Source organism: Ixodes scapularis, unplaced genomic scaffold (genome assembly GCF_016920785.2).
Source record: "Ixodes scapularis isolate PalLabHiFi unplaced genomic scaffold, ASM1692078v2 PGA_scaffold13__105_contigs__length_92229423, whole genome shotgun sequence".
In the NCBI taxonomy this organism is placed as follows: Eukaryota; Metazoa; Arthropoda; class Arachnida; order Ixodida; family Ixodidae; genus Ixodes; species Ixodes scapularis.
The window spans coordinates 6,936,826-6,956,645 of NW_024609839.1; the positions used below are offsets into that span (position 1 = coordinate 6,936,826).

The following is a 19,820-nucleotide window of genomic DNA, read 5'->3' on the forward strand; positions in this document are numbered from 1 at the left end:
GCGTCACGTGATGTCCGTGATTTCTGCATGCACTCCCAGGACGGCCCGAGACTGGGACTCCTGGGACGCGCAGTCACGTGACATGATGGCGGCTTGGCTGGATTGGCTGGCCTGGCTCGTAGCCTCCGGTGCGGTCCATCGTCAGGTGAAACGGCGTAGAGCGGTATGCGGAAGGGAAAGGGAGGGAGGGGGGCAAGTTGGGCGAACCGCACGCGACCCCCTAACGAGATGCCTCACTACCGTGTAGTACCGTGACCGACACGAAACCAAAAGAAAAGTAAAAAAATTAGTGGTCTCTTTTCTTTTTTTTTTTTTCCCCTCCCTAACGATTTGGCCGTTTAAAGCAGGAGCAGTTCGACGACTTGATTAGGGCGCGATCGGCGAACCGGGTCGGGGCGAGTCGAGGTGTGGATTTCGACGCTGTCAGTTCCCGACGCCCGGCGCTCTCGCGGAAGTCGAGCTGCCGTAATCAACGATACGCCCGCGGGAAGAAGTAACGAAACAAAGATAAAATGAAGGCAGATTGGGTGCCATTTGCGAACGTTGATGACTTTCCTCCCGCAATCGTCGTCCTCCACCTTTTTTTTCTTTTTTTTTTTTTTGTACAATTTGTTTTTGCGTTTTGTGTTGGTGAAAGCTTTCCCGCAATGCACGCTGTCGCTGACGACGTAATCGGTACTTTCTTTCTGCTCCGCGTCTCTACCGAAAGCTGAGAAAGCGGCTGGAGCAATAAAACTGAAAGCGATGGATGAAATCAATTAAGTGGGCGGCGGGGCGATCTAGTCGCGGTCACATTTCTCTTCATTAGGCTTAGCTGATCGCTAATCTAACGTGTTGTCCGCCGCTTTTTTTTTTGTGTGTGTGTGTTTTGATTTTAAGGGACGGCGGCACGTTGCTAGCCAACGACGCTGATGTGGGGTAGGGCAGTCATTTACTCGCGAGGATGGTTTGGCCGTCCGTGAACCCGCCATGATTGCTTGTGTTTCTTCGTGCGATGCCTCTTTGGCTCGCGTTACTTATGGGGGGCTTCGTTTGCAGCCACGAGACGCGGACGTCGTCATGGCTGCCTCCAGTGGACTCATGGAGCTCGTCGTGCACGGGCTTGCCTTACGGCTGGGAGGCTGCCGTGGACAAGAACGGACGAAGCTACTTCATCAAGTGAGTTCCCACGTGAGGAACATGCATGCTGTTCCTGTGGAGTGGAGCGTACGCACACATCAACCGGGTTTCTGCGCAGAAAAATTGGCACTTGCACGTAGAACTTTCACCGAATGTGCATTTGGGTGGTGGATTTTATCTCGCGAAATTTTAGAGCCTAGTTCCCTCCCTGCGAAAAATGAGAGCAACTTGCCATGTTCAGCCGAGGACGTGTTCGCAGATCACCGATTCAGCGATGACTGCTCTGGATGACCGACCGTAACTTGTGGCGCCATCTCCCGATAGGCGCAGCGAATAGACGATGGGCTCTTTCCGACCGATTTCCGAGCAACCGGCACATCTATTCAAAGACCCTCGGAATACTTATTTCCAAAATGTCGGTTTGGACGATGACCCCGGCTCACTGGAGTAGCTTTTTAAAGCGGTACACCGGCATACAGAGCGCGACAGAGATAGCCCCAATAGGGCCTCGCCAGTTTTTACCGATTTTCTCGCGTTCCTGGAATTTCTCGGTCATCGCTTTCGTTAAAACCTCTACGGCGTGCAAGTTGGTCTGCTCCTTGCGACCCTCGCGTGTTTGTTGAGCCCGCCAAAGCCCCCGACCTAGACCAAGAACGACACGAGCTTGGCTGCCTCGCATTCCCTGCCGTGCCCCGCAGGAGGCGCCTACACCTTATGTCTTAAATGCTCAGTGAGGGACGTCACCACGGACCCCAGCCGCGTGGGCCCCCATACCCACACGCGGGAGGCACCTGCTTTACTAGGTGTTTGGTGAGTGGCATCACCACGAACCCTGAGCCATGTGGGTTTACCAACCCACGCCTCGCTGTGCGTGGCTTAACCCGTGTCCAGGGAAAAGGGCATCCTGGTGGTTGAGCTGATCCCGGGGTACCTTTGGACCGTAAAAACGTTGTCTGCTGGGCGCGGTGGTAATTGGCATTGATATTAAAATAGATTTATTGAACGCTTCCAACTTTGCTATCGCTGTGCATGCGCGTAATCTCATCTCAACAGAAACCCTGCGTACCGCCGAATCTGTAGATATAGCCTACCCACCACCTTTTCGGAGAGTCAGCAAAACAGCTACATCGCCCCGCCACACAACCTTAACTAGGAAAAGAAAACGCGCGCCGTGTTAATATTTACAAGCTAGATTGTATTAATGAAGCTGTATTCTTTGGGTTGCATATACACCGATGCAACGCTAATGCAAAAGTCTTTGTCGCAAGCTTGTATTTTTGTCGCCTCCAGCAACTCTCTTTTTAACCTTCCTTTGTTGCGTCCCTCCCCCTGCGCATCGTCCAGCATGGGGGTAACAACCACAGCTTATACAATGCCCCGGCAAGTAAGAGCTGTAACTGTTGCCAAGAGAAGCCGCTCTGGAAGTCTATCATTTAAGTAACGTTCCGTCTGGCCTATGTAAACACGACCACTTCTGACCATTGCAAGCCAAAGGAATCAGCGGCCGATGAAGCCACGTTATGTGCCGCCAGCCATAACGAGAGCGAAATACTAGACCACTTGGTCTTGAAGTGCATGGGGCTACGCCCTGCCCTCCCTGAAACAGGTAACAGATTTGGCCGGGGCCCTGGGTTTTGCTGGCGACGATGGAAGGACGGAAGAGAAAAAGATTACAGTCACAAAGAGGCGATTAAAATATTGGTGGAAATTAGGAAAAATTCAATGATGCACAACTATCTAGCACAGCTGGGGACAAGCGGGACAGAGGAAAATTCGTACTCCCTCCCGCGTGGCTCAGGCCCAAAGTTTCAACCCTGTACCCCAGTGGGTCCGGTGCTGGGGTAACGCCGACAAGATTTGACGAAAGGAAAATTGGCGACTCCCTCGCCGAAGAAAAAAGTGAAAAAAGATGTTGTTGTTGTTTTTTTGTTTTTTTTCGATCCCCCAAAGGTCATTTTGGTGATATCCCACACTGCCTGATGATAGGGGAAGAAAATTGGCTTAGAAGAGCGAAAGGAATCATATGTTTGTCGTTTCAGACTAGGCTAGGTACCGCAAGCTACCGCCCGTTACAGTTACATCCATCGATCCGGTGCGAACTTTAGCGCCAAAAAGACGACATCATGCTACCTTCTTGTTGAGATAGATACAAAGAAACAAAGTGAATCACTTCAAGCCTTGAACTCAGTCTGAGATTACTAGGTTAGTGTGACCCTTCACTGAAAGGTAAACAATGCCCAAAGTGTCATCTTTGAAGCTGACTTGCTCGACCCAATAGATACAGAGCCGGCTGAGGGTCTCCCTGGTGAGGGAGTTGTTGCAGCACGACGCATCACCATCTGTCGTGATGGCGTAGAACACAAAACAAGGCACGTTATTTTTACCTTCGACTCCACGATTCTTCCAACTACTGTATAAAGGCAGGCTACTTTCAGTGCCGTGTCTGGCCTTATGTGCTAAGCCTCAGCGCTGCTCTAAATGCCAAAGGTTCGGCCGTGGGTCGCGGAGCTGTCGGGGTAGCGACATCTGCGACACACATCAGCATGTCGCTGATCTCTGTTAGAACGAAGCTTACTGCACCAACTGTAACGGTGAGCATCCAACATACTCCCATCCTGTCCCTTATGGAAAGAAAAAAAGAGATGTCGTGAAGGTTACTGAAAACTTTTCTTACATTGATGCAAAGAAGCGCTTCGCCTTTGTTTCCAAAGGCTCTTATGCCCAGGCAGTACGCAAGGGACTGACGCGGCCAATGGTTTCGACTTGGAACACAGACGTCTCCAAACGTTCTGCGTCTTCCGTCACGGTCTCCTGTGTCCTCGGGAGCGGGGCTTTCGGATCGCAAGGTAGATGCTGCTGACGAGGCAGCTCCGGGGTGGATGCTGCCTCGTCAGCATCCACGCTGGATGAGGGAATGACACCCGCTGCTACACCCGGCACTTCTACCCCTCGGGGCCGAGGTCAAGCCCATCGCACCTCTGCTCTTCGGAGGAAGCCCGGGGAACCGCCGAAGCAGTCGACCTCCAATGGTCACCTTCCGGCGGCAACAGACGAGCCCATGGACGAAATTGGGCTCATGTCCGATGAGGATGCTCCCCTCTCAGGATCGGAGTCCTCTTTTTCTTTCACCTGTGACCCCAATTGTAGACGGAAAGACGCTTCTAAAAAACGGAGCACTTTGCGTGTAAAGATAGATTTTAAACCTTAACAAATCTCTCTTTTAAGACATGTTTCGTAACATATATATATTTTACTTCTCTGAATGGCAAAGAACTAGAGTATTATGCAGCAGAATTGCCCCGGCCTTTTTCTAATATTGATGAGATCATCTTTTTTTTCCGATGCACTTCGACCTGTCGCTATATGCCTACATGAGACTCATCTCAAGGACATACAAACAGATGTCCTACGCCGTCATCAGGTTTTTAGAAAGGACCGTGCATCTCTTAGCCACTCGTCTGGTGGAGTAGTTGTGGTTGTACAGAGTGGTATTGCCTGTACTCCAGTTCCTCTCACAACCTCACTAGAAGCAGCGGCAGTTCGTGTTTTTCTTGACTGCCTTATTAAACTTGTTTCAGTTTACCTGTCATCAAATATTCCACTGCATTCGCACGACCTGCGTGGACTTGGGAGAATTTAAAGCCCACCACCCTATGTATGTGCTCGCCAGGATTCCCATGGTGGTGTCATTGAACGATTTTTATTGTCATCCTGCCTTTGCCTTTTAAATGGACAAGAACCTACATTTTTAGTGGACCTCGGAATACTTTTACTTCCATCGATTTTTCTCTTTCATCCCCAACTTTACTTCCCTAGCTGTTTATCTTGGAAGGTTTGAGATAATCCTTTTGGGAGTGACCATTCTCCTGTTATTTTAGAAAGTGCTGTAGCGCTACTTCACTTCCAAAACGCATCCCCAAGTGAAAATGAAGTCAGAGCTGACTGGGCTCTTTTTTGCATTGGAAGCAATGCTTGAGCCAACTGAGTTTTTACCTATGACCCCTGAAAGTGCGACTCTCTACGTTATTAACCGTATCATAAATTATGCATATGTCTCCAGTTCACAAACATCTGGAAATCTTCCCAAGCGCTGCAAGGCTTGGTGGACCAAAGACTGCACTGTTACGCTTAGATCCCAGAACAGGGCCTAGCGCTCTTTTTGTCGCTACCCAACGGTCTAGAGGAAGGTAGAGTTTAAAAAATATGTAAAACAATGGCTCGTTGGACAAGTAAACAAGCAAAGAAAAGATCGTGGATGAAATATGTTTCCGGGGTGAACAGTTTTGTCACTTTAAAGCAGGTGTGGGACCGAGTGAGGAAACTTTGGGGCAACTGAAGAGTTGCCTTCGCCAACTTTGAAGGCCTGGCAGATGTTTTTGCGGAACATTTTTGTGAAGTTTCTAGTTCATCTAATTAATCTGCAAAATTTAAAAAAGTTCAGAGCTGTTGCAGAAAAGCTGTCAATCGCTATGTGTGGATCAGATGCCCTTGTATACAACCAGTTTTTCACAATGTGCAAACTCGAGATGGCTCTTGGGTAAAAAAAAAACAGTCGGCACCTGCACCTGACAGAATCCACTATGAAATGTTGCGGCGGTTATCCCTTGAATCTCTAGGCCATTCGTTAACCTTTTTTTTAATATTTTGTGGGAAGCTTCTGCCTTTCCTCGGTGCTGGAACCGGTCACATATAATACCCCTGCGGAAATCCGGTAAAGACTATGCTCTGCCAGCGAGTTATCGTCCCATTGCAATGACCAGGTGCCTTGAGAAAACTTACGGAGAACTAATAGAGAGACGATTTGTACACGTTTCAGAGGCTGAGAGAATTTTAGATGCCAATCAGTGTGGGTTTAGAACGGGGCGATCAACATTGGATCATCTTGTTCACGTGGAAACTTTCATACATTAAGCACTTGTTCATCGACAGCGCTGTGTTTCAATATTTGTGACCTAGAGGAAGCTTATGATGTTGCGTGGCCGGTACGGGATTCCTAAGTACTTATACACATATGGTGTCCGTGGCCTCCTGTTACGCTGCATAAGAGGGTTTTTGACTAACCGAAGTTTTCAGGTTATGTTTGGCTCCACACATGCCTTGCCCCCCCCCCCCCCCCCGCCTCCCCCCCCCCCCCCCCCCCACTCTGAGAACGGGGGGCGGGTGGGGGGGAGCAAGCGCCCCCCCCCCCCCTCCCCCGGTTGGTACGCCCATGTTGATTCCAGAGTTTTTTGGTCTTATATTCTTAACATTGCTATCGGATGTTGCAGAAGGGCAAACTTCGAAACTGTGGGCGCTGTTGCACACCGAACTGCCGCAACCCTGAAAGCTTAGCAGGCGTGAAGCTCCGCAGGTTCTCGTCGAGGCCGTGGGAAATACAACACCGTTGGAGCGGAATAAATGTCGTAAAACACGTAAGATAAGTATTCCGTCATATTGCCTGACTTGAAATGGATTCTGACTTTGGATTCGATGCGGTAACTCTCTAGATTCAGATCAGTCCTTTGACACTCATCACTTTCTGCTCCGCGGACACATATTGAACGAACGACACTTTGTGGACGTCTGCACGTAGTTACAGGAGTGAGCGGTTTCTCCTCTTCACCGGTTACAGAGCGGACTGCCGTTTTCGCCTTTAGCGTGATCGCGTAGCTGCCCTATAGATGGCTGCTTTATTTCCACCCGTGTCTACGCGGTCCGCCCCCGCTGCGAGAAAACAGTCTGCTCAAGAACGAAAAAAAAATTTACTTACCCCACCAGAAAAGGTTATCCATGCGGCGTTTATTTGTGTTCTATGTAAAAGAGCACAGCACATTCAGTCGACGAGAAGGAGCATCAGCTTGCGACGAGCAACTGCGTCCTGTCACAAGCCGTAGCGATACCAGGCGGCAAAAGCCTGCACGAGCAGAAAAAAGAGAACGGCGAGCGTGACTCGAGCGTTTTTCGACTCCCGAGCGTGTCTAACGCGTGTACCGTTTCTTCCGGGCCTTGAGCCCGACGGACGACGTAGTACGATCGTCACACTGGTGTCGAGGTGATTCGAGCCCGCCCGACCGCACGCCCGGCACCGGCGAACCAGCACCGTCGGAACAGCAGCCCGGGGAGGAGCCGCGGCAAGTTATGCCGTTGTAAAAGGGTCCCTGGACGCGTTCGAAGGCGACGGGTGAGCATGGCCCGTCTATCATGAGCAAGTTAGAATAATTTTCCGGGCCAAAGACACCCCAGCAGCCAAGCAGCAGGACGTTTTCCTGGCAAGCTGCGGTACCGGGACGTTCACCGTGCTGCCGGAACTTCTGAAGCCCGCAAGCCCCCACGATAGGTCGCTGGACGAACTGTTCACGGTCCTGCGTGCGCGTTACAGCCCCGCGCCGTCCCTAACGATGGAACGGTTCCGTTTCAATGGCCGCGACCGCTGGAATGGCGAAACTGCGAACGATTTCGTCGCTGCGCTCCGCGGCCTCGCAGCGAACTGCAGTTTCGGCGAGCAGCTTCACTCGCTGCTTGGAGATGGGCTCGTGTGCGGTATCAGTGTCACCGCCATGCAAACGAGGCTCCTTGAACTGCCGGACCCTTCGCTTGACGACGCCGTAAAAGCAGCGTTGGCTGCTTTTACGCGATCACGTCTTTAGCGTGATCGCTTAGCTGCCCAAGATGGCTGCTCTATTTCGACCCGTGTCTAGGCAGTTCTAACATGGTCCCTGCTGCGAAAAAACAGTCTGCTCAAGAAAGAAAAAAAAATTTTACTTACCCCACCGGAACAGGTCATCCATGCGGCATTTATTTGTGTTCTATGTAAAAGAGAACAACATATTCAGTCTGAAGATGTGGGGTTCTGTTAGTATATTGGTGGGGATAGGAAGGGAAAGGGATGTGCCAGAGGGAAGGAGGGGAACGACGCTTCGACCAAACGGTCTTCTTCAGATATACTAAAAGGGGAGATGACAGATCAAAATATATATACGAAGTATATACAAAAGGCGGAGTTGACAGATGCGACGTTATGGAGGGGGAGGAGGAAAAGCCGAGAAGCTTAGAGCACCCCCGTGACCAACCAAATTATCAAATAAAATAGAGAAGAAGGAGTTGGGGAAATGGGGAAAGTTCCTTGTTTAAACCCGAAAGGAATTCCGTCTTTAGGTTAAAAATTAATCTGCTCTCTTCTTTTTTTGCGTGAGGTGGGTTGTATGGAGGCCTGATTTGACAACGCATACTCGCATGTTGAGTTCGGAATGATTCGTGGAAGAGAAGTGTTTAGATACGTGTGTTGAGAGGTCGTGTTACAGTTGGCCCGTTCTTTCTATAGTGTGACGAGCAGGGTTGTAAAAGTTACTTCAAAAATGTACCTAAGATACAGTTACAGTTACTCACACGAAAAGGTACCTAGGTACGTATCTAGGTACTCGCTTAAAAATGTAGCTAGGCACAGGTACAGTTACTTAAAGATACTTCATTTATTTTCCCCAAATTCGTCAGAATATATTGGAAGTAAAGCTTTTTACTTGTGTTGTGCGAATATTCAAATTTTCTAATAGTAGTTTCGAGTATTACTCTTTTCGATATTCGCTTCGAGAGCAGTTGTATAATTTGTGCTGTTCGAAGTGTTGGCAAACTCACGGTCGCAAGTTTGTTTGCTGTCTGAAAACCAGAAAGGAACGATCGCTAAAATCAACAATATACTCACACGTTTGGCAAAACGGTATAAATATTATGGTGGGAACTTTCAAATATATTAATCGTAGTTATTTTATCCACTTTTGTAATAACGGGCAAAAGAAACCGACCAACGAACTCCAGAGACGCCGGCGCCATCTTTGTCAATCTCGGCGCCCTGCGCTCTTTTCTCATCACCAACGCGTTCAGACATGAAGTTAGAAAAACAAGTTTAGGATAAGAATAAATACCTTTAGAAATTTCTCAAAACTTGCATAATTGCTCAGAAACGTTTATTTGAGAGAAAACTCATAAACAGCATTTCAAAACATTTAAACTACAATGTTTCGAAAGAATATTATATTATTACAGCGACAAGGTGAGTGAATGACATCGACATTGTCAAAAACGCGGAAGCTAGGTTGGTTGGCAAGATGGAATCTAACGACAGGGTGAAAAGCCAATTTAGAAATATTTCTCTAAACTTCCCTCTAAAAACGGCCAAGATATATTAACCGCAACTATTCGATATTCGATTCGAAAATATTCGGCCAAAATCACTATTCGCTTCGAATTCGATTCGAACTCAAAATACACTATTCGCACAACCCTACTTTTTATACTAAGGAGGCACACAAAAACGAGTTCGATAAATATGCTTTATTGGTGTTCATGTGAGAAATAAGAAAAACCGCATTGGACCTGAGCATTCTAGGACACGTTATCTTTTTCAGTTTCGGTTTGAGATGCAGGAAGCAGGTAGCTACTTTCCCCAAACGGAGTTCCGAAGCGATTCGATAAATTGGTGTCACTAGAACGGCATCGCTAATCCACCGTTCGCTCAAATGAACACAGCCATTCGCTAAAGTGTCGTTCGATGAAGCATTATGGGCGGGGCTTCGTTCGCTAAAACGTCCTTCGATCAAGTTAGTGCCTCCCAGGTCATACCCACCTCACCGTTAATCACGGCACATGGTAGTGTGTTAAAACTTTCAGATGTATAGTTTCTACCATTTTGACGAAGCGAATAAAAAAGTACCTGTAAAAAGTAACTTCACTCAGTTACAAGTTACTGGAAATCGTACCTAAGATACAGATACAGATATCGAGAAATTAATGTACCTAGGTTTGTACCTCAGGTACAACAAAAGTACCTAAATACTGATTTCCAGTTACTTGTACCTAGGTACTTTACAACCCTGGTGACGAGTCTGCGGTGTTCTCGGAAGCGTTCGTGGAGTCAGCGGTCAGTTTCGCCGATATATAATAAGGTCGGGCAGAGCATGCAGGAAATAATATCAGATTCTAGGATTTACAGGTGTGATTGTCAGGGTCATTAGCAGGTTTGGAGGAGGGCCGGTGTGTTTGCACGTAAGGCATTTCGGGACGCCGCACGGCGTGGTACCGGGCAGTAAAGTCTGAGGCTTTATGGGCCGGTGGCTGCGTGCTAGAAGGGATCGTAAGTTGGGCTGTCGGCGTTAAGTTAGGGCGGGTGCTTTAGCATTATCTTTCGAGTCTACAAGGTGCGAAGTGGCGTCCTTGATTACTTTGCCGAGCCTAGGTATGGAGGGATGGAACGTGAAGGTGAGGGGGTTGCACGGTGGTTTAGGTCTTGGTTGGGAAAATAGGGCGTCCTGCCGCGAAATGTTAGATGCGCGACTGCTGGCATTGCGCAGAAGGCCGAGTGGGTAACCACGTACAATAAAGAAAGTGGTCATCGTTTTAAGCTTAGGACGGAAATCGATGTCGTCGCTGCAAATCCTACGGAGGCGGAGAAATTGTGGCAAGGGAATAGAGTTGATTCGGGATCCAGGATGGTTCGAGAAGTAGAGGAGGCAGCTATGGCTGTCAGAGGGTTTATAATGCACAGAGGTGTGGAACTTTTGTCCGTCACTAGTTATTTCTAAGTATAGGAAGTTGAAAGAGGATTTCGATATCAGTGAGGTAAACTTTAGGGAGGCGTGGGCGTTACAGACATCCTCCAACGCCTGTCAAATCTGGCCCTGACCCCCCACACTATTCTCTTCCCAATGGGCATCACTTCTCTCTACACGGTAATTCCTCACGACAAGCGACGTGCAACTGCGTACGACATTGTCCAAACTACAGTCAACTTGCACGGAAAACACAGTTCTCGGACACCTAAATCGTCCACAGCACGACGACCAGGGGACGGGAAACAAGCTGATCGCCAAACTGTGGTCAGTTATTCGTGCAAGAAGAGCTCAGTTGAAAAAAAAGGGTAGGTGAGGGGAGGGGGGGGGGGGGGGGGGTCGCTTTTAGTTCCGCTTTTGTAGAGGAGAGAAGCTCGACGAAGCCTTCGCTTTTAAAAATTTGAAAATGCGCGCAAACAACGTAAAAAAAAATTATAAAAAAAAACTTTTTGTTTGCTTACATTCCCGTTCAATTTTGTTCTGCTATATAGTTCCCGTTTTGGGTTGTCTCAACCTATCGAGGAAGGCACCTACTGAAACTCCTGTAGCAACCGGTTGTTCGGACGAAGGAAGAACAGGTGGACAAGGGAGAACGAGCTCAGAGGCCGAGCTCAGAACACCGGCACCTCCCGACCGGACTGGACTTCTATATAATTCTGTAAATAAAAATAGGCAGGGAAATTCGTTCCCTACACTCCCTAATGCTAGAACCACACACGCATACACATTAATATATTTAACGTTTGAAACATTTTTAAAACAGTCGGTAGTGTAGTGGGACGCGCTCGGAGCCGGCGGTGCTGCCGATTTTTGCCGTCCCATTGTTGCCTCAGTTGGCCACCGTGGCGCTGATGGTCAACCGACGGTGGCGCGCTCTGGGGCCCCGCGCCTATGCTAAAAGGGGAGCTGACAGGTCAAAACATATGTACAACGTATGTACGAAAGACGGAGGAAACACGTGAGAGATGTGACGTCATGGAGTCAGGGAGGAGGAAAAGTTGTCAAATAAGATGCAAGAGGTCTTTGTAGCCAGTAAGTGGAGGAATGCGGGCGAAGGGAAAGCTTAGGGTACCCCGCGTGACCTCCCATATGATCAACAACGAAAAACACTTTCAGCCTTTCCACTCTGGTGAAGAAGGAAGACCAGCGAAGCTGTACTATATGGTGGGAATGAAGTAATGGCCGGCCGCAAGTCGGCAAGCCAGAGTGGAAAGGCTAGAAAGGTTTCCGCCATTTATGACCAACGGAGGTTATCAGCTGGAAAGGTGCCGCCGTCGCTCATAGATGGCGGTAGCTGTCCAGAGATGTGTGTCTTTGCTGGCGGACACGATACTGGGGAAACTAGCCCTTAACAGCTCTGCTGTAAAAGAGGGAGGCAGGGAGGTAGAGAGAGAGGAGTGGGCGAGAAGGGAATGTCTTACAGCCGAAAGATTCTTGTTTAGACCGGAAGGGAATTCCGTCTAGGTTAAAAATTAATGTTTTTTTTCCTTTTTTGCGTGAGGTGGGTGTGTGGAAGCTTGATTTTGACGGATACTCGCATGTTGAGTTCGGAATGATTCGTGGAGTAGTGTTCAGATACGTGTGTGGAGAGGTCATGTTTAAGTTAGTTGAACATCCCCCTTGCATTAGCATTCCGCCCGCTTCCTCCTCTCCAGCCTTCCTTTCCCTCGCCCTTTAACCTAGAGTATAATCTGGTGTCTCCCTCCGACGCTCTGATTGACTCGCTGGGACCGTAGCCCTTTGTCAAGTTACGTTGAGACCAAGTCCCCAGCTGTTTCTTTTTCTTTGTCTCTCTTTTATCAGCCGCCATTACCTTGATCCATCATCCCCTCGTGACACGAGGGCGGCTCCGGTGCCTCGGCGGATACAAGAGAGACATCGCCGGCGCATCGACCCGATATAGAAACTGCGTTCCAGACTACTTGCCTGACTGGGAAATTTCGGCGTCGGGTTTAATTTGTATGCCGCGAGTTGCACTTACCTCATGACGTACATGTTAATGAATCCGTGGGGGCTTTAGGTTTCATTAGGGACCTGGCGTACGCTTTAAAGGTTGTTCATCAGGGTCTAGTGACCGGGAAAACCGGGAATTGTCAGGGAAATTTTAATTACAGGGAATTGTCGGGGATATTGTCACGAGCCCCCTCGGGGAAAACGAGCCGAAAACGCCATCGAGTGCCCTGAGCGGGAGGCACTCACTTGATCGAATCACGTTTTAGCGAACGCCCACGTTTCACCACACTTCAGCGAATAGTCGGACGCTGCGAAGCGGCGTTTTTGGGTAGGCCAAATGGGTTCGCGTTTTTGTAATGAGCGGCCGCAGACTGTCGCCGCGAAGCGGCGTAAGCGCAGCGCGGCGGATGGGTTAACGCGCGCCCCCGTTATTCGTTAAAACGTCGATTCACTCAAATGTCGCTGTTCGCTAAAACGTCATTCGCTCATGTGATATGGACCCGCCCTGAGCAAAGACTTGAAGACTGAAGTGGAGAAAAATAGGCAATAAATTCTGCTTACAGCGGAGCGCAGGCTCTGCTCACGCAATGTAGAGTGTGCTACCCGATGCAAAGGGAACAGACGACAAACTTAGTCCAAGCCTTGGATTGGATTGAATTGAGGGCACGACGCTAGGCTAAATCCAGTTAGAGCTACTAGATTTAGTAACAAATGGGAAAGCCGCAGACCCCAAGCCGAAAGTATCCGAAAGTGTTCATTTGGCGACCATGCTTCCATTCGGTTATTAACAAGGTGTGTGTGTGTGGTTAGTTTTCACCGTGTTTCTGGAAGTGGGGTCCTCACTGACGATGTCGGCGGCAAGAAAGGGCTCGTTTAATCCGGATTGGACGAACCCGAATATTTTGGAATATAAAAGTTGGATTAAGCCTGTGCAAAATGATCCTCACAGTGCTCAATGCTCAATACCTTGTGTTGTAATAGTCTTATATACTTAGCCGCCTCTGCAGTGGTCAGGGAATTTCACCGAAATATGTCAGGGAAAACCTGGAAAAGTCAGGGAATTTCAAAATAATAATTTGCTAGACACCCTGTTCATTCTCTAACGTCGAGGAACCCAACCCGCGCCGCGGCAGACCTACGTTCGTCGGCCACTGCGCCACATCACGCCGCGCCGAGAAGCGCCCGAACCAGATGGTGTTTACCACTGATCTCTATGACAATTCCTGGATCGCGCTTCCCCGCTTGTTCGCTGCAGGGCGAGTCAAGCCACCGGACTTCACTCGCTGGGATACGATTTGCGGTTTGCTAGCCTTTTGCTGCGGTTTTCCAGCGTGCTGTAGACACGTTTTCTACTTGTTCGTGGTCATTCGCCGAAGAAGTTTTTTGAAGACCCCGTGCACTCGTTGGGACTTGCCGTTGTGAACACGTAGAACATTTTACGAAAGCGCAGTACCGCAGGAAAAAGGCACAATTCGTCGAAAGCAAATTTCTCCGGTCTGGCGGCGTGTTCGAAGCTTCCTTGACACGCCGAAGTGCCGTGTCTCTGTGCCTTCGCACGCTTGGATACCGACCCAGAATCGACGCCGTGTGGGTGTGTTTTGCGAGTGCAATGTGCGTGAAGCCGTATCTAACGGTACAACTCGTCGAAAGCAAGTGTCGCCGCGGTCTCGCGGCGTGATCAAAGCTTCCTTGGCACGCCGAGTGCTGCATCTTTGTGCTTTCGCACGCTTGAATACCGATCAAGAATCGACGCCGCACCAAAGTTATGAACGTGTGTCCCGCGTGTGTCCGCTCACCGAACGGAGAAAGCGATGAGTTTCGTTCATCGGTCGCCGTCGCGGGAATCTTTATACTAATCGTGTGTGGATGTCCGATCTTATGTATATATATATATTTCTTTCTGTCTTTGGTTTATGATTATGGATATACTTCGGGATTGAAAACCGCGCAAAAGACGAAGGACCAGATGAAGAAGTAACACAGACGCAGCGCTGTATATGGATATACCCTTCACTCTTCCGGCTCTCCTTTTTTTTTCTTTCGTTTTTTTGTCTTTTTTTTTTATTTTCTTTTTCTTTCCCACTTCCCTAGATTTAAAAAAAAAAAAAAAAAGAATTTGCTCTTTTGTATTTTCTCCAAACAGAAAGAGCAAAGTAACCTCGTACTTTGGGAGAGGAGGAAAACGAAGCAGATTGTCCGCTGCCTTGCAGAAGATGGAGTGCATTTAGAAACATCGTGCAATTTTGCGGAATAGCGCATCTACTTGCAATTTTGTTTCAAAGGGATAGCTTGGCATGGAACCCTTGACGGACGTTGCACGTGTTGGCGTCGGTCGCACCGTAGCGAGGCCACGGGAGAGAGCAACGGAACGCAGCTTTAGGTTTGACGTCATAGCGCGCGCGACCAACGTTGCGCCGAGGGGAGGGAGCGGTGCGCTAGCACTCTCCTTCCTCTTGCCCCCTTCCGCTACGCAGGAACTGTGGAGTAGTGGGGTAGGAACTGCGTATTAGTGCCGTTGCATCTTCCCTGTACTTGATGGAATGTCAAGTCGGGCAATTGTTTTCTCTCAAGGTTTCTCAAATGTTTCAATGTGTGATGGAACTCAAACCTCTCTTTTTTTCTGCGTTTGTGGCAGTCACGTGAGCAAGACGACGACGTACGAAGACCCTCGCAAGGACTACGAGGAAGAGCCTCCCCCTTCTCCGCGCGAGGTCGAGCTGCTCCGAGACCCGCAGCTGGGGTTCGGCTTCGTTGCCGGAAGCGAGAAACCGGTCATCGTTCGCTTCGTGACCGAAGGTACGACCCGCACACACTCACGCACTCGCACGCCCGAAAGCGGGAGCTTCGAATAAACTACAGCAGACAGAATGCGCTTTCAAGCGAAAGTACCGACTTTTTCAACACAATAAGATCAGTGGAGGAAAAAAAAAAGATCGGTTATATTTTGACCTATCGATTAAACCGTCGTATGAGGATCGCAGTAAATGTTTACGTCTCTCGGCCTTCCTGGTCGTTTGCTTTATTTTTTTTTTTAAGTTTTTAGTTGTTGTTGGTTGAGTCTTTTCGAGGCGTCGTCTCGGCGTCCTCTCTCGCGCCTCTTTTGTTTTATTTTTTGTTTGCTCCAAACGCTGTTGGCGGCTGGCCAACTCTCCCACTGTGGCACGCGATCGAGGCTCGCGAGGCGACGCTCCAAGACCAGAGTTTGCTTCTCTAAGAATGCAATTCTGCCTTAGCACTCTGGTTTCAGAAGCAAAAGCTCATGATGGTCGACCAAGCTGTGTTATCTCAAGACTCAACAACTCCTTACTCGCTAAAAAGCAACAAAAAAAAAAATGATTAGGATTGATTGTTGTCCCCGCTTGCCGCTCACCCTCGCGGGCGAAGAACCAGAGGAGCGGGGACGGCGGCGGAGACGGTGCCTTGGTGACACTGTGTTGGTCGGCGTGCTCGTGTTTAAAGGGGGGGGGGGGGGGGGGGGGGGGGGGGGGGGGTTGCAACGATTTTACGATTAAAGGAATTTGCAGCTTGTCATTTTTACGTTTATCGTCTCCCGAGCGATAGAGAAAACATCACCTTCATTAAAAAATGTCACTATTCCGCTGCATAATCGCAAAGCAAAAGTCGAGCTTACTTACGATGGGCCAGCTGAACAAAGAAACCACGCAGAAAAAACACCATTCACACTGCTGGACTAGCAACTGTTTAATGCTCCTCTTTTCAGATAGAAGAGCATTAAACAGTTGCTAGTCCAGCAATGGGAATGGTGTTTTTTCTGCGTGGTTTCTTTTTTCAGCTGTCCCATCGTAAGAATGACCCAACTAGCTCAGCGTAGGCCCGTGACAAAAGTCGAGCTTTTTCCCCCTCCTGCAGCCGCGAGTGGCAGCCGAGGGAACTACAGCGAGAAGCTTACGTGACCTCGCTCGGCTCTAAGCTGCAGCATAATGCCCGCTAATGTACACAGAGAGAGGGGAGGAAGCATCCTCCGAGAGAGTACATAGGAAGCTACACGGCACCCCGAATTACGCTACGAGGGGGACCAGGTGTGACCTTGAAGACTGGGAGTGAGTTGAGGGGTGCCAGAAATGCCAATACTTATCTTTTTTTTTTTCTTTTTCACACAACTAAAACACGCAGGCAAAATCGTTTTTCTGTTCTTTACTTTAGAAGTGTCAGAGGGCAACTTCCACAAATGTTTGACTGAAGACCGGAAATCGTTGCACCCTTTAACGAAAAATGTGATTGCGTTAAAATATGAATATATTCCGCTTTGCAACTTTTAAAAGTCAACGTGCTAATTTTTTTAAGGGGGGGGGGGGGGGGGGGGGGAGTGCAACGATTTCTGTATTTCGGTCAAAAGTTTGTGGAGGTTGCCCTCTGACACTTCTGAAATTAAAAAAAAAACAAAAAACGATTTCGCCTGCATGTCGTAGTTGTTGCGTAAAAACAAAGATAAATATTGGCATTTCTGGCACCCCTCAACTCAATAACAGTCTTCAGGATCACACCTGGTCGCACTCCTAGTGACATGATTCGGGGTGCCGTGTAGCTTCCCGTGTACTCTCTCGAAGGATGCTTCCTCTCCCTCTCTCTGCTGACAGTAGCGGGCGTTATGCTGCAGCTTAGAGCCGAGCAAGGTTACGTAAGCTTCTCGCCATGGTTCCTTCGGCTGCCACTTGCGGCTGCAGGTGGAGGAAAAAGCTCGACATTTGCTTTGTGATTATGCAGCGGAATCGCAACATTTTTTAATGAAGGAGATGCTTTCTTTATCCTGCGGGACACGATAGACAACGTAAAAATGACGAGATGCAAATTCTTTTCATTTTAAAATCGTTGCACCCCCCCCCCCCTCCCTTTAACTTCTGTCAACATCTCCGTCATTTGTGATATGCCCCTGTCCTGACCGCTTCGTATTTGTGGCCAAATAAATTAATTTTAGCACACAAACCAGCGTGAGCGAACAGGCGCACGGGAAGTCGTGGAGGATCTATCCCCGTCTCTTCCGCCATCTTGGCGCTATGGTCCCACCATCTACGGAGTTGCGCGAATATGAACTTGTTATCGGGGCGCCCCGAATGAGCGCCGTGCAGCTCACTAAGAATTTTAGTGATAACCATTACCGTATTTACTCGCGTATAGGTCGACCTGTTTTTCAAAAATCGCCTCATCAAAACTGGGGGTCGACCAATACGCGAATCCCGGTATTATATTTTTCAACTTTTTTTTTTTTTCGGGGGTCCCGAAGTTAGGGGGTCGACCTATACGACGTATCGACCAATATGCGAGTAAATACGGTAGTTCGTAAAAGAAAAATGGCAACATCTGTCTGTCGGATGTTTATGCCAAATATGTGGTGAGATCTGTACTTTCCTCAAAAATAACCAGAAAAAAAAAAATTAATTTGAAATTTATGACAACTTCGTGCTCCCGGAATGCTCGTGGTTTATTAAAGAAAAATATTATTAAAATGTACATATTTGAGGTATTTCTTTAAAAAGTGAAAGTGGTTTCAGCTGCCGACTTTGGTGGAGCGTGCGAGTGAGTGGAAATTTCCACCTCAGGTGGACCAAGTGAACACAAGCTTCAACCCGGAGACCAGATTCTCGGAATCAACGGAGAGGATGTCAAGTGTGCTCCTCGGGAACATGTGATAGAGCTCGTCAAGTAAGCGCGCTCCTGATTGATTGACTTACTTTTGCCCTTTTAGTCTAGCACGGTAATTTACTCCCATTACGCTTAGTGTTCCCTTCCTACAGACAAACCCCGATATTTAACCCCCCGAGATGGTTTTATTAAAATCGAAGAAAACTGAGTAAAAAAAAAAAAAGAAAAAAAAGCTTCATTGAAGAAAATTTGTCTGCAGCTTTATTTTGCGTTTATCCTAAAAAGAGTCCATACCGTAGTCTCCATTCTTTGGGAACAATGCCTGTTCTTCCATTCCCTTTCTCAAAAAAGAAGGAACGGAACGTAGCACTTCCCTGAACAGAAGCTGTTGGCGAGAATTTTTTTTTTCTTTATAAAAATGTTGTGTGTATCTTTTTTTCTCTTTTGTGCAGGTCATGCAAGCAGTCTGTTAAACTGGTCGTTTGCCAGCCCCATGTGAATAATGTAAGTGATTACTCTGTCTTTTGAAACAAGCCACTAGCGTACGCTGAATCTAATTTACCCGACCACGCGCTTTGGATCCTTTGCTAGAATATTATTAAACGAGCGCCGATTATTTTTGTTTCTGGCCAAAACTGTAAGCCATCTTGGATGTTTCTTCTTATCACTTTTCTTTGCTTTAAAAAGAAATGCGGGTGTATATTGATCCCCCATTCAAACAGTCGTATATACAATAACGTTTTTTTTAACCCTGGAGGGTGGGGAAACAGGACAGGTTCTGTGCTTCCGTTTCTACACTCTCCGGGGTTAAAAATGTCAGTTCTTAAATTAAACAGCTTGTCCGCAACTTTGGATTGACTTCCTTAATGTACATTGGCGTCGTACGGGGAACACAGTGGATGTTGACGTCTAATCTCGGCCTTCCGTGCACGCACCGCCATGTCTTTTCAAAGCATTGCCACGTTTCCTCTTTTCGTACCGTTTTCTTTTTCTTGATGTTTTCGAAGCTTTTGGCGAAAAGCCTTGGCAGTCTCTCCAATCTCCTCATTTGTTTTAGGGGCGAAGCTTCTTAGGTTCTAGCCTTGTCCGTCCGGCGTCCGTGCTCACATCAATTGCCATCCCATCTGTCTTCTTAAAAAAAAAAAAAAATGTTTGCGCAGTCGACAGGATTCAAACCTGTGCGGGGAAACCCCAATGGATTTCTAGTCCATAGCACTCGGCCACGACTGCGGGACGAGTAGGGGGCTCTGAGATGTGGTAGTAACTCAAGAGCTGGGGATGTCATGGATGAAACGTTGCATGTAGCCGCTCAACGTCTACACAGGAGAGGGCGCTGCGGTGAAATGCGTATATAATCGCGTTAAACTTTGCATGCATTTGCTCAATGTTTATAGACGAGAGGGCACTGCGGTCAAATGCTAAAAAAATCAGTATCATCAGCATCACCAGAGCTTCGCCCTAATCAACATCATTCACCACGTGGAGATGCGGTCATTATTTTTTTTTCTTTTTCTTTTTACGCTGTTGGCAGCTGGCCAACTCCACTGTGCCATGCAAAGCTTCTGG

General features: G+C 48.2%; 1 protein-coding gene across 3 annotated transcripts in view; it reads left to right on the forward strand.

Moving 5' to 3' along the window:
• The window catches only part of LOC8040054, a 921,389-nt gene that overhangs the window by 859,469 nt on the left and 42,100 nt on the right, over positions 1-19,820 (forward strand). For all 3 annotated transcript variants that reach the window (XM_040211831.3, XM_040211829.2, XM_029980885.4), the window contains 4 exons: positions 1,039-1,158; positions 15,289-15,449; positions 18,212-18,314; positions 18,707-18,758. In XM_040211831.3, the coding sequence (XP_040067765.1) occupies positions 1,039-1,158; positions 15,289-15,449; positions 18,212-18,314; positions 18,707-18,758 (436 nt within the window). The remainder of the gene's footprint in view (positions 1-1,038; positions 1,159-15,288; positions 15,450-18,211; positions 18,315-18,706; positions 18,759-19,820) is intronic.